This window comes from Balaenoptera acutorostrata, chromosome 8 (assembly GCF_949987535.1).
Source record: "Balaenoptera acutorostrata chromosome 8, mBalAcu1.1, whole genome shotgun sequence".
Classification (NCBI taxonomy): domain Eukaryota; kingdom Metazoa; phylum Chordata; class Mammalia; order Artiodactyla; family Balaenopteridae; genus Balaenoptera; species Balaenoptera acutorostrata.
The window spans coordinates 94,854,032-94,873,984 of record NC_080071.1 but is presented as its reverse complement, the minus strand read 5'-3'; the positions used below and the strand labels follow the sequence as shown (position 1 = coordinate 94,873,984).

Genomic DNA, 19,953 nt, shown 5'->3' with positions numbered 1-19,953 from the left:
CCGCCGCCGGCCCGCCGCCCGCGCGGCCCGCGGGCCACGCCCCCGCCCGTCCCGGCTCGGCCCGGCCCGGCCCCGCGGGGAGACTGAGGCCGCGCGGCCCGGTCGGACGCGGGGTCGCTCAGGGCGCGGGCCCCGGGCCGGTCCCGCGAGTGAGTCAGCGCGGCGCTGTGTGACCTTGGCCCGGCCGGCGTCTCTGGGCCGGGCGCCTCGGGCCACCGCGGCCGGCGGCTTCCATCCGTGGCCACCCGACCCCCGCGACCCTCGGCCGCCGGTGCGCGCCCCATGCCCACTCGGAGGCCGCCCGGCGCCCACGCCGCGGCCTCGGCAGCCCCTCCACCACCCTGTGGCCACCCTGCGCCCCATGGGTTCGGGTTGGTGCCGCCAACCGAAACGGTGTGTTCTGGAAACGCGCTTCCTTCGGTCGGTTGTCGTCTTGCGTTTGCTGTGAGTTTTCTGCTTTTTTCGTCGCGGGGGAGCCCGTCTTGATCTCTGCGATCAGAGATGTGGCCGAGCAAATGTGCCTCATGGATTAACACGCGCTCCAGACGCTGTGTCCTAGAAGGGGTCTCGCGGTCGGCCTCGGGGAAGGTAGCCCTGCCGCGCGGAGGTGAGTCCCGGGAGGTCCCTGGCAGCATCCTGCGTGGGGCCGGCCCAGCCCGCTCCTCGCCGGGGCTTAGCTGCGAGCCGTGGAGGGCTCCGTTCCGTGGGCGCCCACGGAAGCCGGCCCGAGGCAGGGCAGGGACTGGCCTTCTCTCTGGCCTGGCCTGCTTCGTGAAGGCTCCGGAATTCAGCCCGTTACAGCGAGTCCTTTTCTACGACTTCCACGCTGGAGGTACCAGAACCGTGAGCAGAAGAAACTCCACCTTAAAAACCTCCTTCCGGATACTTTTCTGTTTTCCTTTTGATGTTGCGGGATGGTGTTCAAGTTTTGAAAACCTGGAGGACATTTGTTGTGTAGTCTTACTGAAAGTTCATGGTGGTTTGTGTTAGTCCTCAGTCGTTACAACCTATCAAGATAGTAACAGCAGGTTGTTTCAGCGGTCAGCCAGCATGCTTACTTGAGTTTCCTTCAGAGCCCTTAGTTTTGTTACTGTATTTGAAAACGGAGGCAAAGCATTGCAGAGAAGGCTGCTGTTGGCATTCATAATGGCCGAGGACGTGGGAGCTGGGGGTGGAGGGGAGCTTCGGGTAACGGGCTCCCAAAGCAGTGAGGAAATTTAGAGGGTCCTGCTGCTTGAAGCTTCGTGAGGAGTTGGTGTCCCCGCGGTCCTGATCCCCAGCAGCGTCAGGTGGCTTAGGTGACCTCAGGTGCAGCAGAACAGCCCTCCGGAATGGCCGCCCCACTCCCACCCTCGTATGTGTAGTTTCGCCAGAGTTTTCTAAGTAGACATCTTGCCTGAATAAGAAAAAAATGATCATTAAGTGTCTTTTTCAGTATCTGCCAGGGACTGGTTGCTTTTCAGAGGGAGCCGCAGAGCCGTGGCTGTTGAGACTCGCCTGCTCTGCGAGCTGGTCTCGTGTCCTCGGCTCCTCGAGCCGCAGCTGGGGCACGTGGGGGTGTCTGGGACGCTCTCCTGGCCTCTTGCTCCCATCTCTGCTGTCTGACGCTTGGCTTGACTTCTAAATGGGGGGGGGGGGAGGGGCAACCATCTTCCTTTGAGCACCCCAAGTCCTGTATCCCAGGCACACCAGGAGGGTTGGCCAGCTATGAGCTTCTAGGAACTATTTCCAGGGCTTCCTGAAGCGTTTCCCGCTGTCGTGATGCCATCTGGTGCTGTCTCTCCAAGGATTCTGTATCCCTGCAGGGCATTTATCACAGCCTGGGAGGAGGTATTCACCTTCACTCTTTATCCACCCTACGGACTGTAAGCTTCTTAAGGGCAGACAGTGCCTTTCATCTTTCTATTTCAGTAATAAATTGCAAGTAGAAGGTATTCCTTAGTTCTTCGTTAAGTTTTTAAATGGGTAAAGTCAGCACAGGTTTGGGTGTTTGCAAATACACTTGTTCTGCTTTTATAGTTGATAGTAGTAGGGGAAGGCACTTAATTATTTTTTTCTAATTTGTCATTTGTCTTGCAGATTCCCCCTAAAGGACTCAAAACGTCTGATCCAGTGGTTGAAGGCTGTTCAGAGGGATAACTGGACGCCCACTAAGTATTCTTTTCTCTGTAGTGAACATTTCACCAAAGATAGCTTCTCCAAGAGACTGGAGGATCAACACCGCCTGCTCAAGCCCACGGCCGTGCCGTCCATCTTCCACCTGGCTGAGAAGAAAAGGGGGCCCGGAGGCCATGGCCGCCCCCGGAGAAAGGACGCCAGGAAGGCCTCGGGGGGTCTGAGGGCACATGCAAGTGACATTGCCGACGGGAAGGCAGCTGCAGGGTCGTCGTCGTCGTCGTCCTCGAGTGAAAGCCTGATGGCCAAGCCCGAGTCCCGCAAGCTGAAGCGGGCCGCGTCACAGGGCAGAGCCGCAGCCAGGGCCACCCGGGAGGCCGCCGGTCCGCAGCGGGCCCGACAGCCTCCGGAAGGACACGCAGATGCCGGTCCGGCCTCCGCCACCGCGTCCGGCAGCCGGGGAGAAGCCAACGCTTGTGCTGTGGATGCCGGCGACGAGAATGCCACCTCCCCGGACGGGGGCCTGGTGGACAGGAGCGGCATTTCCGTGGATGACTTTACCCCCCCGGGGTCCGGGGCCTGCAAGTTCATCGGCTCGCTTCATTCCTACAGTTTCTCCTCCAAGCACGCCCGTGAGAGGCCGGCCATCCCCCGGGAGCCCGTGGACCGCAAGAGGCCGAAGAGAGACGCCGAGCCCGGCTGCAGCGGGAGCAGCCCGGGGCCCGACAAGGGGCCGGCGCAGAGCCCGCCACGCGCGCCCCCCACGGCAAGCTCATCGCTCACGGCCACACCGCAGAAGCCCGTGCAGGGCCCCTCGGCGCCTCCGACCGACGTGACCCCGAAGCCGGCGGCCGAGGCCGTGCAGAGCGAGCACAGCGACGCCAGCCCCATGTCCATCAACGAGGTCATCCTGTCGGCGTCGGGGGCCTGCAAGCTCATCGACTCGCTGCACTCCTACTGCTTCTCCTCCCGCCAGAGCAAGAGCCAGGTGTGCTGCCTGCAGGAGCAGGTGGAGAAGAAGAACGGCGAGCTGAGGGCCCTGCGCCAGAGGGTCAGCCGCTCGGACAGCCAGGTGCGCGAGCTGCGGGAGAAGCTGGACCGGCTGCGGCGGCTGAGCGTCCCCCACCTGAGCAGCCTGCTGGCCCCCGGCCGCGGTCAGTACCCGGGCCTGGCGCCCGCGTGGCTGGGGTTCGCGAGCGCGGGGCCGGCGCCGCGCGGTGCCTCCCGAGAGGGGAGCCAGGCTGGCGAGCTCGCCTCGCCGGCTGGGCTCCAGGGCGCTCGGGAGGTGGCTGTAGCTGGGAGCTTTAGCCGGTGAGCAAGGAGGCGTGGGAGACCCAGAACCACGGTGGTGGGGCCTGGACGGCTGGTCCTCCGCCCCACCGGGGTCCCTTCCTGTCGCAGAACTCCTGCAGACAGAAACTGCTGACGAGTTAGGGTTGAAACGTAATCTTAGACAGACGCGGTGAGCCATTAGAAAGATCGTAGGAGACTCTTAAAATCACGAGGAGGTTCTTTCCAGTTGGGTTGTGATGAATATCCTGACGTTAAAGCACTTTGAACATTAATAATAACTTTTTTAAAATTTTAAACACCTATTCAAGTAGAGTATGTTCTCTCGTAAGAACACTGCAGAAATACATCGGCTAAGAAGTGGTGAAAATTCTCCTTTCCCACTCACCTCCCCACTTTTATTCCTGGTTGCCGTTAAAATTTAGTGTGTAATCTTAGACTTTTTTTAATGCTTTTTAAAAAATATATTTATTTGGCTGCGTCGGGTCTTAGTTGCGGCACGTGGGATCTTTAGTTGTGGCATGCGGGCTTCTTAGTTGCAGCATGCCAACTTTTAGTTGCGGCATGCCTGCGGGATCTAGTTCCCTGACCAGGGATCAAACCCAAGTCTCCTGCATTGGGAGCGTGGAGTCTTAGCCACTGGACCACCAGGGAAGTCCATATTTTTTTATGCTTTCACTTACATGTTTTTGTGTCTATTATACAAATAGGTTGGATATATATTTCATACATTACTGCTTATGTTTCTGCTTTTCCTCCTAGTCTACTATTTATTTCTTGTAGAATCAGTTTTGAGGTTAGTATCTTTTGCCTGTTACGTGTATAAAGGTGGAAACCATTTTCCTACCACGTCGTGCATTTAGTCTGCATCAGCGTTTGTCTTCCAGGTTGTAATTAACACTGCAGGTGAGAAAAGGCTCCAGTGTGTGACAGGCTGTTCAGGGCTTCCTGGACCCCCCAGGTCAACAACCATCAGCACAACCAAAAACAAAAGCACAACCCAAAGCCATCCTGATGTACTGGTCAGAGTTACACACTACATTCTCCTGTTATTTCAAAGTGTTTTTTGTAGTTTCTCGTACCTGGTATTACTTCCTGGTACCTTTTTCTGCTCCTCTTGGTCAGACGCCCCAAAGTTTGTCACTATTGCAGGTCTTTCCAAACAGCCTGCGTTGATCAGGTCTCCGTTGTTGTTTCTGCTTCCTTCTTCCTGACTTCTTTTTGCTTTCTTGGGTTTTATAGCTGTTCTGGCTCCTGGAGGGAAGTGCATAACGTCTTCGGGGACAGTTTATGTTTCCCGGTACCTGCAGTGGAGGCTGGATCCCTCCTTCTGTCCCTTTGGCTCTGCGCCACAGACCCGCCTCCTGTCGCTCTCCTTGCCCTTAGTTTCTAAAGAGTTTGTAATTTCAGTCTTGATTCTCTCTAACTTGAGTTGTTTAGGAGGGTGTTGTGGTTTTCAAGTGGATGGATTGGGGGAAGGGAGTTAATTTTTTGTGTTATTGTTAAGGTTCAGTGACTTAAAGATACATGCTTTATAGAATCTTCTGAGGTTTCATTGTGGCTCAGTACGCTCTGTGTTTGTGACTGTTCCTTACAGCTTGAGAAGAATGTGTCCTGTCCATCAATTGGTTACATTGTTCTGTCGGGCTGAGGCTGGATCTAGCTTATTTTATTGGTCAACTGATCTGTTTCCTAACTTATTGTATCCACTGATCTGTTGATTTTTAAGAGGTGAGGTAGGTCTGTCACTGTGATTCCTGAGGTGCCATTGCTTCTTGAATGTTCAGTTTAACTGTATTTATAGACCGTGTTATTAGATACGTGAGTATGCCTGCGTGTTACCAAACAGAAAAGCCTATTTTGTCCCATTTAAAGTTTTACTTGTCTCCTTATTTTCAACCTTTTTATATCCCTTTATTTTGTAGCTATATTTTAGCTCAATCTGAGAGCCTTTATATATATATATGTGTGTAAAGTAATTTAATCCATTTACAACTGGGATTATTGATAAATTGAAACTTGGGCCTGCCTCTTAATTTTATTTTTTAATTTGTTAGGCTTTCTCATTGCTTCTCTTTCTATTCTGATGGGTGTCTGTCAGCCTTCATCCTGTCTTTTTGTAAATGCTTGAGTTGATCGGCTCCTGTGCCCCCTCCCCCAGTGCAGGTCGTCTCTGATCTGAGCTCCATATCCTCATCTCCCCAGTAGATGCACGTACACGTGGTATTGGTTACTTTATTCACCATGATTTATTGTTACCAATTTTTCCCTCTTTTGGGGAAATACTTAATGATTTGGGGGGAACTCAAATGACAGAGAAATTTTGAGAGGAATCCAGTTTGAGATGCTTCATAGGTGCTGATGCCAGAGAGCCAGCACCCAGCCTCTTGAGGTTGCATGTGTGTGCCTGCAGAGGCGGGGGAAAAAGGTGTTGTAGAAAGAGGGGTGCTTTGCTGGGCTGCAGCAGCTCTGATCAGAATGGAGAAAGGATGGCTGACTCGGCCACATGGGGTCACTGGTGACCACAGTCTCCGTGGAATGGTGGGAATGGAGCTGGGTGTAGAGCCGGTGAAGGGAGGGGCCGGTGAGGGTGGCTGGGGACCAGGCACTTTAAGAGGTTGAGCTGTGGGGACAGTGGGCAGTAGCCAGAGGGGAGCACGGCTCCACAGGGAGGTTTTGTGTGTCGGATGGGGACGAGGGAGCAGGTGTCTGCTGGGGCCCAGATGGGCAGGGAGAGCCGTGAGGACGGAGAGGAGTGCGCTGGGCCCTGGGGGGGGTGGTGCTGCACCTCTGCTCCCGGGCTCCCTGGGGTGCAGGGAGAGGCTGCAGGAGGAGCTGGGCCGGGGCAGTGGGAGGGGTGGGAGGGAGAGAGGCCACCCAGGGCCCCGCTCAGCGCCACGGTCACTGCCTGCGGCTCTCCTTGGTGTCTGCTCCCTTGACCGTTCCCAGTGTGCTTATGACTTCGTTCATTGGTGAAGGAACCTTCTGCTGGTTTTATAGGGTGTGTTGAAGGGACTGTACACTTGTTTATTCAGTCCATGACCTTCAACAAGTCCCATTGTTTTGGACAATGAAGCAGAGAAGCCCGGCCAGTGGGCCTGCAGGTCCCGGGCTCTGGGAAGTTTGCCCTCCAGAAAGCTGGTGCTGAGTGGCATTCCCACAGGATGGGGCGCTCTGTCCCTCAGCCCGTGCTGAGTCCAGGCATCATGCTGCACCAGGCCGCGTTGCTGGCCTTTCTGTGAACCAGTGAGGATGAACATCTTTCCATGTTCATCCCCTCTCCGTCCTTCCCTGCCCGTGCCATTCCCGCCTTGCTCACTGACCTGTGAATGTCCCTGATATGACAAGGATGTCCACTATCAAGTGTGATTCAGTGATGCCCTCAGTTTTAATTTAATACTTGCTCCAGAAATATCTCAGTTTTCTTCCCGCTCTTTTATTCATTATACAGACAGTTCTTGAGCTACTCTGGAGTTTTAAAAGCTTTTTATTGTGGAAATCTTGAACATGTACAAATTAAGCAGAAAAGTATAATAACTCCCTTGTACCTACCCCTTAGCTTCAACATTTATCAGTATTCTGATATTCTTGTTTCATCTATATTTCTACCTACTCCCTACCTTCCATTGATTATTTTCTGATTAATAGAGGTTTTTTTAAGGAAAGTTTGAGATTTACAGAAAAATTCAGCAGATAGTACAGGAAATTCCCCCACAGTTGCCCCTGCTACTAACATCTTGCATTTCCACTTGTGTTAGTGTGGTTCATTCATTACAAGTTATGAACCCATATACATACATTGTTATTAACTAAGTCCACAGTTTACATTTAGGTTCGCTGTCTTATACTTGGATTTTTTTCGTCCACTGACAAACTATTGTTAACAAAAAAGAATATCTTTCAAAGATACAAATCTCAAGAGGATTTTATTTAAGACCAACTCAGTAGAATGAAGTAAAAGATTCGGTGGGTAGAAATTTTGTGATTTCAAACCATTGAAGATGAATCATTGCTGGGCAAGAAAAACACGGCTGGGAAAGGGACAAAAAGAGGAATCTTTCAAACAAACACAAACACAGGAGCACCGGCCTTGCCGCACTGAAGGCCTGGGGAGGAAGGCGACCACTGCACGCGTCTGAGTCCTGGCCAGGGTCTGTGTGCCCCTGGAGATGCTCGGGCAGGTCAGCCTGCAGGACGCCTTATACTTGGATTTTGACAGATACATAAGCACATGTATCCTCATTACAATATCATAGAGTATTTTCACTGCCCTAAAAACCTCTCTGTCCACTGTTCATGCCTTTCCTCCCAATCCTTGGCAGCCACTGATCTTCAGACTGTTTCTGTAGTTTTGCCTTTTCTAGGCTGTCGTGTGATTGGGATGTCTGGATGCTATGAACCAGAGCATGCAGCCTTTTCAGGGTGGCTTCTTTCACTTAGTATATATTTAGGGTTCCTCTGTCGTTTTATGGCTTGATAGTTCATTTCTTTTTTGTTGTTGTTCCTTTTCTTATATTGAGTTAAAGTACAAATAACAAAAAATTTATCTTAACAGTTTGTCAGTGTGCAGTTCAGTGGCATTAAATACATTCACGTTGTTGAGCAGCCATCACCACCATCCATCCCCATAACTCATGTAAATCTGAAACTCTTTACCAGCTAAACAATAACCCTTCCTCTCCCCTCGCCTAGCCATTGCCAGCCACCATTCTACTTTCTGTCTCCATGATTTTGACTCATGCAAGTGACATCGTACAGTATTTGTCCATCTGTGATTAGCTGTTTAATTAGCCTGGTGCCCACAAAGTGCATCCATGTTGTAGCATACTGCAGAATTTTCTTCCGTTGTGTGGATGGACCACATTTTGTTTAGCCGCTCATCCATCAATGGACATTTGGGTTGCTTCCACCCACCCACTGGCTCTTGCGAATAATGCTGCTATGAATGTGGGTGTACAAGTGACTTTTCAAGACCTGACTTTGAATTCTTTCAGGTGTATACCCAGAAGTGGGATTGCTGGTTCATATGGTAGTTCTGTGTTTAATTTTTTGAGGAACTTCCATACTATTTTCCATAATGAATACACCACGTTACATGCCTGCCGACAGCGCACAAGAGTTCCCGTTTCTCTGCATCCTTACCAGCACTTGTTTTCTGTGTTTTTGATAATAGCCATCCTCATGGGTGTGGGGTGATATCTCACTGTGGTTTTCATTTGCATCTCTCTAATGATTAGTCACATTGAACATCTTTTCATGTGTATATTGGCCATTCGTATATCTTCTTTGGAGAAATGTATCAGTTTATTTGGGGTTTTTTGTTGTTGTTTAGTTTTAGGAGTTCTCTATATAGGCTAGGTATTGATCTCTTATCAGAAATATGATTTGCAAATATTTTCTCCCATTCTGTAGGTTGCCTTTTTTTTTAGAAATTTCATGTAATGTCTGAAACATTTATATTAACATATTTCCATACAAATAACCCAATGAAAGTTTAGTATTAGTTGCTTTGTTTGTTTGTTTTTTTATACTGCAGGTTCTTATTAGGCATCAATTTTATACACATCAGTGTATACATGTCAATCCCAATCGCCCAATTCAGCACACCACTATCCCCACACCACCGCAGTTTTCCCCCCTTGGTGTCCATATGTCCGTTGGTCCTTTTCTGTAGGTTGCCTTTTTATCATGTGAATATTGCCTTTTGATATACAAATTATAACAATTTTCTTAAACTCCGGTTTGTCTATTTTTTCTTTTGTTACCTGTACCTTTGTTGTCATATCCAAGAAATCATTGTCAAGTCCAGTGTCGTGAAGCTTTCATCCTATGTTTTCTTCTAAGAGTTTTATTACTTTAGGTCTTACGTTTAGGTCCTTCATCCATTTTGAGTGAGTTTCTACATATGGTGTTAGATAACCGTATACCGGACCAGTTAGAGCCCACCTTCGTTCTTTGGCACGTGGATGTCCAGCTTTCCCAGGACCGTTTGTTGAAAACACTGTCCTTTCTCCACCGAATGGTCTTAGCACTCTTGTCAAAAATCATTTGACCATATATGTGGGGGTTTATTTCTGGCTTCTCTGTTCTGTTCCGCTGGTTTATATACGTCTTCATGCCAATATCACACTGTTTTGAATTACTGTAGTAAGTTTTGAAATCAGGAAATGTGAGTTCTCCAGTCTTGTTCCTTTTCAGGATTGTTTTGGCTATTCTCAGTCCTTTGAGATTCCATATGAATTTTAGGATGGGTTTTTTTATTTCTGCAAAAAACATTGGGATTTTGAGAGAGAGAGAGCACTGAATCTGTAGATTGCTTTGGTTAATATTGACATTTAACAATATTAAGCCTTCCAGTGCATGAGTATGGGATGTGTGTCCATTAATTTATGTTTTCTTTAATTGCTTTCTGAAGTGTTTTGTAGTTTTCATTGTACAGGTCTTTCACCTCCGTGGTTAAGTTAATTTCAAAGTATTTTATTCTTTTTGATGCTATTATAAATGGGATTGTTTCTGTAATCTCCTTTTCAGATTGTTCATGTTCATGGTTTGTGTATAGAAATGCAACTGATGTTTGTGTGTTGACTTTGTATCTTGCTAATTTGATGAATTCATTTATTAGATCCAACAGCTTTTTTTTTTTTTTTCCCTAAAGGATTACCAAATTACCTTAGCTGGCTCACCATGAATCACCATGGGTTTATTGATGTTTTGTTTTGTTTTGTTTTTAATTGAAGTATAGCTGATTTACAATATTGTGTTAGTTTCAGGTATACAGCAAAGTGATTCAGTCTTTTTTTTTCAGATTATTTTCCATTATAGGTTGTTACAGGATATTGAATATAGTTCCCTGTGCTATACAGTAAATCCTTGTTGCTTATTTATTTTATATATAGTAGCATATATCTGTTAATCCCATAGTCCTAATTTATCCCTCCTCCCCTCCCTTTCCCCTTTGATAACCAGAAGTTAGCTTTCTATGTCTGTGAGTCTGTTTCTATTTTATATATAGATTCATTTCTATTATTTTTTAGATTCCACACGTAAGTAATATCACATAATATTTGTCTTTCTCTGTCTGACTTATTATGTTATTTTCTAGGTCCATCCATGTTGCTGCAAATGGCAGTATTTCATTCTTTTTTATGGACAAGTAATATTCCATTGTGTACATATATACCACATTTCTTTTTAAACCAGTTGTCTGCTGATGGGTACTTGGGTTGTTTCCATGTCTTGGCTATTGTAAATAGGGCTGCTATGAACATTAGGGTGCATGTATCCTTTTGAATTAGAGTTTTCATCTTTTCCAGATATATGCCAGGGAGTGGGATTGCTGGATCCTATGGTTGCTCTATTTTTAGTTTTTTAAGGACCCTCCATATTGTTTTCCATTGTGGCTACACCAATATACATTCCCACTGACAGTGTAGGAGGGTTCCCTTTTCTCCCCACAGTCTCCAGCATTTATTATTTGCAGACTTTTTGTTGATGACCATTCTGACCGGTGTGAGGTGATACTTCATCGTGGTTTTGATTTGCATTTCTCTAATAATTAGCAGTGTTGAGCACCTTTTCATGTGCCTGTTAGCCATTTGTATGTCTTCTTTGGAGAAATGTCTTTTTAGGTATTCTGCCTATTTTTGGATTGGGTTGTTTGTTTTTTGATATTGAGTTATATGACCTATAATCTAATAGCTTTTTTGTGCAGTGTTTAGGATTTTCTACATATGAGGTCGTGTTATCTCAGATAATTTTACTTCTTACTTTGCAATTTGGATTCCTTTTATTTCTTTTTCTTGCCTAATTGCTCTGGCTAGAACTTCGAGTACTATGTTGAGTAGAAGAGGTGAGGTGGGCAGCCTTGCCTTGTTCCTGATCTTCGAGGAAAAGCTTCAGTCTTTCATCATTGAATATTATGTTTGCTATGGGCTTTTCATATATGGCTTTTATAGTGTTGAGGTAGTTTTCTTCTATCCCTATTTTGTTGAGTGTTTTTGTCATGGAAGAGTGTTGAATTTTGTCAAATGCTTTTTCTGCATCGAGATGATCATGTGTTCTTTTCCCTTCATTTTGTTGGTGTGGCATATTACACTGATCGATATTTGTATGTTGAACTATCCTTGCATTCCAGGAATAAATCCCACGTTGTCACAGTATGTAATTCTTTAATATGATGCTAACTTCAGTTTGCTAGTATTTTGTTGAGGATTTTTGCATCAGTGTTCAGAAGGAATATTGGCCTGTAGTTTTCTTTCCTTGGAGTATCTTTGTCTGGCATTGGTATCAAGGTTATTCAGGCCTCAATACAATGAGTTAGAAATGTTTCCTCCTCTTCAATTATTTTGGAAACGTTTGAGAAGGATTGTTGTTAGTTCTTCTTAAAATGTTCAGTAGAATTCACCAGTGAAGCCATCAGGTCCAGGGCTCATCTTTGTCAGGAGGTTTTTGATTACTGATTCAATCTCCTTACTAGTTGTAGGTGTATTCAGCTTTTCTATTTGTTTGTGATTTAGTCTTAGTAGGTTTTGTGTTTCTAGGAATTTGTCCATTTCATCTAGGTTATCCGGTTTGTTGGCATGCAATTGTCCATAGTCCTTTCATAGTCCTTTTTAGTTCTGTAGAATTAGTAGTAATGTCCCTACTTTCATTTCTATTTTTAGTAATTTGAGTCTTCTCTCTTTTTTTCTTCGTGCATCTAGCTAGAGGTTTGTTGAATTTGTTCATCTTTTCAAAGATGGTTCTCCTATTTTTAAATTAGGTTGTTTTATTATTGTTTTAAGAGTTCTTTGTGTATTTTGGATACAAGTCCTTTTTTGTTTTACTTCTTTATGTAATAAAGTTAAATATATGAAAATATATGGGATAGAAATGGTAGGAAAAAACCAAACATGGGTTAGGAACATGAATTTTTCTAAAACTAGGGTCCAAAGAAGGAGGCAGGGAAGGTGACGAGTGCAGCTTTTAGGCAGGGTGGGGGGTGTCGGAGGGGTTGGTAGGGGTTGGCTAATATAGCCTCCCAGTCTGTAGCTTGTCTTTTTATTCTCTTTTTATTTTATTCTCTTAACAGCATCTTGCAAAACAGAAATTTTTAAGTTTAATAAAGTCCTTATCAGTTTTTTTCTTACATGGATTGTGCTTTTGGTGTTGTATCTAAAAACTCATTGCCAAGTAAGGTCACGTAGATTTTTTCCTATGTCTCTTTAAGGAGTTTTGCACTTTAACGTTTTACATCGAGGCCTGTGATCCATCCTGAGTTAATTTTTGTAAAAGGTGTGAGGTCTGTGTCTAGATGCTTTTTTCAGTCCAGTCATCCAGTTCCAGCACCATTTGTTGAATAGACTGTTCTTTCTCCGTTGTATTGCCTTTGCTCCTCTGTAAAGAATCAGTTGCCTCTGTTTGTGGTGGTCTAGTTCTGAACTCTGTTTTGTTCCACTGATTGATGTTATCTGTTCTTTCGCCAATACCACGTTTTATTGATGATTGTAGCTCTATAATAGGTTTTGAAATAGGGTACTGTGAGTTCTCCAACTTTATTCTTTTCCATCAATACTGTGCTGGCTATTTAGGGTCTTCTGCCTCTCCATATGAACTTTAGAATCAGTTTGTCAGTATCCACAAAATGATTGATGAGATTTTGATTGGGATTGTGTTGAATCAATAGATCAAGTTGGGCAGAATTGACCATCTTAACAATATTGAATCTTCCAATCTAGGAACATAGAATAGCCATCCATTTATTTAGATCTTCTTTTATTTCTTTCATCAGTTTTGTAGTTTTCCTTATAAATCTTTACATATTCTGTTAGATTTGTACTTAAATATTTCCTTCTTTTTTTGGCACAAGTATAAATGTTATTTTTTTTTAAATTTCAAATTCCAGTTGTTTATTGCTAGTATGTAGGAAAACAATTGACTTTAGTACATTAGCATTATATCCTGCAACCTTGCTATAATTGCTGATTAACTCTAGTAGTTTCTTTGTGGATCCTTGAGGATTTTCTACAGACAGTCATGTCATCTGAGAACAAAGGCAGTTTCATCTTTCTGTCTCACTCTGTGCGCCTTTTATTTCCTTTTCTTCTCTTACAGCGTCAGCTGGGACCTTCCAGTTCATTGTTTGAGTGGGGCGGGGGCATCCGTGCCTTGTTTCTGATCTTCGTAGGGAAGCTTTGAGTTTCTCACCATGAGTATGGCATTAACTGTAGCATTTTTTTGGTTTTGGGGGGGTTTTTTGGCCACACCATGCGGCTTGCATGATCTTAGGTCCCTGACCAGGGATTGAACCTGCACCCTCCCCTCAGCAGTGAAAGCACGGAGTCCTAACCACTGGACTGCCAGGGAATTCCCATCTGTAGGGTTTTTTAAATAGACGTTCTTTATCAAGTTGAGGAAGTTCCCCCTTTATTCCTAGTTTATTGAGAGTTTTTTCATGAAAAGTGATTTTGTCACTTTTTCTGCATCCATTGATATGATCATTTGAGTTTTCTTGTTTAGCCTGTTGATGTGACGGAGTGTATTAACTGATTTTAGAGTGCTGAACCAGCCTTGTATACTGGAATAAACCCACATGGTCATGGTGTATAATTTTTTTTTTTTTAACGTTGTTAGATGCCATTTGCTCGTGTTAAGGAGTTTTGCATCTATGTTGATGAGAGATATTTGTAGTTTTCCTTTCTTGTAATGTCTCGGTCTGGTTTTGGTATTAGGGTGATGCTGGCCTCAATTGAATGACTTAGGGGGTATTCCCTCTGCTTCTGCCTTCCAGAAGAGATTGTAAAGAATAGGTAAAATGTTTTCCTTAAGTGTTTGGTAGAATTCACCAATATTCTAGAAACCCATCTAGGCCTGGTACTTTCTGTTTTAGAAGGTTATTAATTATTGATTCAATTTCTCTAATAGATATAGGCCTATTCAGATTATCTATTTCTCCTGGTATGAATTTTGCTAGTATGTGTCTCTCAAGGAATTGATCCATTTCACCTAAATTATCAAATTTGTAGGCATAAAGTTGTTCATAGTATGCCTTTTTAACCTTTTAATGTCCATGGGATAGTAATGATGTTCCTCTTTTATTTATAATATTGGTAATTTGTGTCTTCTCCCTTTTTTTCCTTAGTTAACCAGGCTAGAGTTTTATCAATTTTATTGATCTTTTTGAAAAACCAATCTTGGATTTTGTTGACTTTCTTTTTTTTCCTGTTTTCAATTTCATTAGTTTCTGCTCTAATTTTTTTTCCTTTTCTTCTGCTTGCTTTCAACTTAATTGCTTTTCTTTCTCTACTTTCCTCATGTGAAAACTTAGATTATTAATTTCAGATACTACTTTTCTAATATACATTTCCCTTTAAGTATTGTTTTTTCTGCATCCCACAAATTTTGATAAGTTGTATTTTCATTTCCATTTAGTTTAAGTGTTTTTTATTTCTCTTGAGGCTTCCTTCTTGACCCACTTTGTTCTTAGAAGTGTCTTGTTTAATCTCCAAGTATTTTGGAATGTTTCAGGTATCTTGCTGTTACTGATTTAATTCCAGTGATCTGAGAACGTATTTTCTATGATTTCTGTTCTGTTAAATGTGTTAAGATGTGTTCTGTGGCCCAGAATATGGCCTGTCATGGTGAATGTTTCTTGTGAGCTTGAGCTTGAGCAGAGTGTGTGTTCTGCTGTTGTTGATTGAACTAGTGGTTAGTCAGGGATCTTTAGAGAAATAGAACCAGTTGTGTGTGTGTGTGTGTGTGTGTGTGTGTGTGTGTGTGTGTGTGTGTGTGTGTGTGTACACAGAAATTTATTACAGGAATTGGCTCCCACCATTATGTATGGCAAGCTCGAGAACTAGGAAACCTTGTGGAGTAATTCAGTCCCTGTTCAAAGGCCTGGGAGGGGGTAGGGAAGTCCTGGTCCATCTGAAGGCCCCAGGACAGGAGATGGTGCCCCAGCTAAAACAGAGAGAGCAAGTTTGCCCCTCTTCAGCCTTTTTATGCTGTTGAGGCCCTCAAGGCCCACCCACATTGGGAGGGCCATCAGCTTTACTGAGTGCACCAATTCAGATGTTGATCTCTTCTGGAAACACCTTCACGGACACACCCTGAAATGTTTTACCAGCTAGTTGGGCATTCTCTTAGCCCAGTCAAGTTGACACCTAAAATTAGCCACCATAGTGGTCCATAGAGATCAGTTATATTCAGTTGATTGATGAGTTCATCTGTGTCCTTGCTGATTTTCTGCCTGCTGGATCTGTCCTTTCCTTGTAGTGTGTTGAAGTCTCCAGCTGTAATAGTGGGTTTGTGTATTTCTCCTTGCAATTCTGTCGGGCTTTGTCTCATGTATTTTGATGCTCTGTTGTTAGGTACATAAGCATTGAGGATTATTAATCTTCTTGGAGACTTGGCCTCTTGGTTATTATATACTATTGCTGCTCTTTACCCCTGGTAATTTTTCTAGTCCTAATGTCTGCTTTCCGGCTATTCCAGCTGTCTTTTGATTCTTGTCAGCATGATATATCTTTCTACATCCCTTTACTTTTAATCTGTCTTTATATTTAAGGTGGGTCTCTTATAGACAACATATAGTGGGTCTTTTTTTTTTTTTCAATCTGCTCTAATGGTCTCCATCTTTTGATGGGTGGTCTTAGGCCACTCAAATATAAACTGGTCATTGCTTCAGCTGGATTGATGTCTATCATGTTTGTGACTGTTTTCCATTTGCTTCTTTTGTTTTCTTCCTCTCCTTTTCAGCCTTCTCTGTTTTTAATTGAGCATTTTATTTGATTTCATTTTCTCTCCTTTCTTAGCATACCAATTATACTTCTTTTAAAAAAGTTTTTTAGTGGTTGTCCGAAAGTTTGCAATATACATTTACAACTAATCTGTGTCCACTTTCAAATAACACTACACTGCTTCACAGGTAGTGTAGGTGCCTTTAACAGAGTGTCCCTTATGAAATTGCTGTCATTCATTTCACTTATACTTATGCTATAATCACCCTGTTACTACTAAAAATTTGAACAAACCTTTGTCTATTGTGTCAATTAAGAATAAGAAAAGGAAGCATTTTATTTTTACCTTCATTTATTCCTTCTCCTATGCTCTCTTCTTTATATAGATGTGAGTTTTCTGACCTATATCATTTTCCTTCTCCCTGAAGAACTTTTAATATTTCATGCAGGGCATGTCTGCTGGCAGTGAATTCTCTCAGTTTTTGTTTGAAAAAGTCTTTATTTCCTCTTTACTTTTGAAGGATAGTTTCACTGGATGTAGGACTCTACACTTTTCCTGCTTGCATGTCTTCTAACGAGAAGTCCACTGTAATTCTTATCGTTTTAACTCTGTAGATGAGGTTTTTTCCCCCCTGGCCTCTTTCAAGATTCTCTGTCTTTCGTTCTCTGCAGTCTGAATATGATATGCCTAGATGTAGATTTTTTGGTATTTATTGTGCTTGGTATTGTCTGAGCTTCCTGGATCTGTGGTTTGGTGTCTGTCATTAATTTTGAAAAATTCTCAGCTCTTTTTACTTCACATATTTCTTTATCTCCTTTCTTCTTCTCTATTCCTATCATGCATATGTATCACTTTTTTATTGTTGCACATTTCCCTGATATTCTGTTCTCGTTCTTTTTTCTTTTTGCATTTCAGTTGGGGAAGTTTCCATGGACATATCTTCAGGTTCTCTCTTTCCTCAGCCTTGTCCATCAGTGTTTTAGATTATTTGTCCACATTTCCTCTCTCCTCTGATGTTACTCATCTCTTCTTGCATGGTGTCCACTTATTCAATTAGCATCCTTAGCATATTAATCTGATAATTCCAGAATTTCTTCCATATCTGAGTCAGGCTCTGTCTCTTCAGACTGTGTTTTTTTTTTTTTTTCTTGCTTTTTAGCATACCATGTAATTTTTTGGAGAGGTGGATATGGTGTCACGTATCACAGTGGAAACTGACATAGATGGGCTCTCGGCTTGAAGTGTCACCATAACCTGACTAGCGATTGGGCAGCGTCTCATCTCTCCTGCAGCTGCAGCTGTACGTACCAAGTCTTCAGATTCCTCCATGTCCTTATTTTTTGTCTCCCCTCTTGTCTTTGGGTTTCTCTGAAGACTGTTTTCATAGAGTCCGTACCTTGGGGCATTTTCCCCTGTAATCCTGTTGTTATGCTGGAGCCCTGAGTAGCGGTGAGGGGGAAGGGAAGCATTTTATAATCTTATGATTAAATTTCAGCCTTGTAGTGGCCTGTATTCCTGGGCTGTGACCTTCACAAGTGTTTCTTCCCCTTCTTTCCCCTCCCTGGGGTAAGACCGGAAGGCCAGCGGGCCGAGTGGGGAAGAGCCCTTCCCCCAGGTGAGATCAAGCTCTGGTGAAGTCTTTTCACTGCAGAACAGGCCTTTGTTTTGGAGAATGCTCTGGGCTTATTTCAACATGGTTCCCTTCCCCTGCCCCTGCCAAGGACCCAGGTGATTTTTTTCTTGGCCTTTTGTGGTGAGAACTTGGTGGGTTTCTGGAAATGAACGCTGTGGAAGTGCGGGGCCTGCGGGACTCTGGCCCCACAGATGCTTACTCTCTCAGTCTTGCGCACTCAGCCCGGCATCTGGTCCAGGGTTCCCGCCAGCCTCTGCTCCAGGTGAGCACGTTTCTGCAGGTTTGGGGGAGACATCTGTGGCCGCACTTCTCTGATGGGTCCAAGGACAGTCCTTGATTTTCAGTTCTTTCAGTGTTTTTCTTGTAAAGACAGGAGTTATGACTTCTAAGCTCTACGTGTCAGAGTGGAAGATGGCGGCCCCTCCCCTGTTGAGTTTAATTTGCGGGAAAGCTGCCCATTTTAGTAACTGCCACCTTAACAAATTCACTTATTAATTCTGATAGTTTCTCAGTTGAGACTTCTGGATTAACTAGATAACCAACCGTAACATTTATCCGCAAATAATAATAATTTGGCCTCTTTTTATGTCTTTTGTATTTTATAGAAAATATGCTCTATTTTCTGTCATTTCCTTTTTCCCCCTGTGTGCATGGGTGCCTTTCCATTTCCTGGGTGATGAAGTGAGGGCCTTGCCATCGTTTTAAAAGAACAGTTTCCCCTGGGGTGCCCGTCCAGTGGGAACCAGTCGGACCATGTGTGCTGCACGTATGCCCTCTCTGCCTGGGACAACCAGCGCTGGCTGGGCCACCTGGGCTCTGCACCCTATGTGTGTGCAGTTGGCGTCATTTTCTCTGTGCCCTGGCGGGAATGCTGGCATCAACGCAAAGCGATGTGGGCATGGGTGGCACCAGGAAGGCATCGGTCCCTAGGTCCCAATGGACGGGTGTGCTCATTTCCTGCCCCTGGGGGTCCTGGGCCTGTCTGCTGACACATTTGCCAGGAGACACAGAAGGGGACACGGCAGGAGTTTCCAGAGTGTGTGTTCCAGAAAGAGCCTTTGCTGCGTGCTTGGCCCACGTGCTTTCCCTGTTGAACAGGGCAGTCCCCTCTGGTCGTCAGTGGGAGCAGCGGAGGGTGCAGGCCCCACTCCTGGCTCTGTTCCACACGGTTCGCCCCTCTGGCCTGTCTGACTTTCATAAATTCACCTTGACCTCCAAAGCCCCTCTCAGCTCTAAGATTCGGTCATCTCTGGTCTGTCCTTGTCTTCCACTTTCTCCTGAGGAATCCCCTTTTATCATGGAACTACAGTTCCCAGAATGCATCCTTCAGGTTTGGCAGTCACTTCCTGCCGAGCTGCTAACAGCCAGGTGCAAACATTTCCCGTGTATTGGCAGAAAACAACCTTGAAGAACCTTGACGGTGTCTGGAGGGTAGAAAACTTAGGGATGGGTAAGCCTGCTTTCACTGTCTTGAGCCAAAAAAAATGAAAATTTAAATTTCTTGGAGAAAATTTAAATTTTTGTTTTTGCATTTTGGTTGAGATCTTAATAAAAGAAAAATCAAATCAGGGGAAAAAAATGCATAGAAAAGCCTGTCTGGTTTACTTGAAGAGGTTGAAAGTGGCAAGTAGGCTAGATTTCCTATTTATTATACTTCTCACTTGTTTGACTTTTAAATTCATTTTATTTTTGTTTCTCTAATGAAGTATAACTTCGAGTTAAATACACAAATCTTAAGGATATAGTTGGATGGATTCTGGCATATGTATAGGCTCATGTCACTTGACCTTTGGACTTTAGAAGTATCCTGTGGGTCTTTCTGCCCTGCAGCACTTCAGTGCACACAAGGAGCTGGCAGTGACTCCCCAGCGGTGGCAGCTCGGCGTGGGGGCGGGGGCGGGGCGGGGGCGGGGCGGCCAACCTTCGGGGACTTGCCCACGCCCACCTGTTGACTGTTGTCCACGGTGAAGTTCATTACGATTAAGAGCAAGTGACAGCAGCCCAGGAGGACTGGATTTGAAGCGTTTCTCGTTTCTTGGAGCAGAGCCAGGTGTCGGACCTTCTGGGTTGTAACCGTGCGCTCGGGCCGCACCAGGAGTCTCCTGACGTTTATTTAACAGCGTGCCCCTTCCTTTCCAAGCAAGCGCTCCATTTCTACTCACAGTATTTCTTCTGGCTTTTAAAAGAAGAGTCATCTT

General features: G+C 44.8%; 1 protein-coding gene across 3 annotated transcripts in view; it reads left to right on the top strand.

The window, feature by feature from the left end:
* Window positions 1–12: 12 nt before the first annotated feature.
* THAP4 (THAP domain containing 4) overlaps window positions 13–19,953 on the top strand; it is a 42,001-nt gene continuing 22,060 nt past the window's right edge. The window contains exons 1-2 of one of the 3 annotated variants that reach the window (XM_057550984.1): window positions 13–393; window positions 2,080–3,269. In XM_057550984.1, coding sequence (XP_057406967.1) covers window positions 362–393; window positions 2,080–3,269 — 1,222 coding nt within the window. In that variant the 5' untranslated portion in view covers window positions 13–361. Of the gene's footprint in view, window positions 445–2,079; window positions 3,270–19,102; window positions 19,206–19,953 lie in introns of those variants that run through there. The other 2 variants (XM_057550982.1, XM_028167162.2) reach the window with 2 other exon arrangements.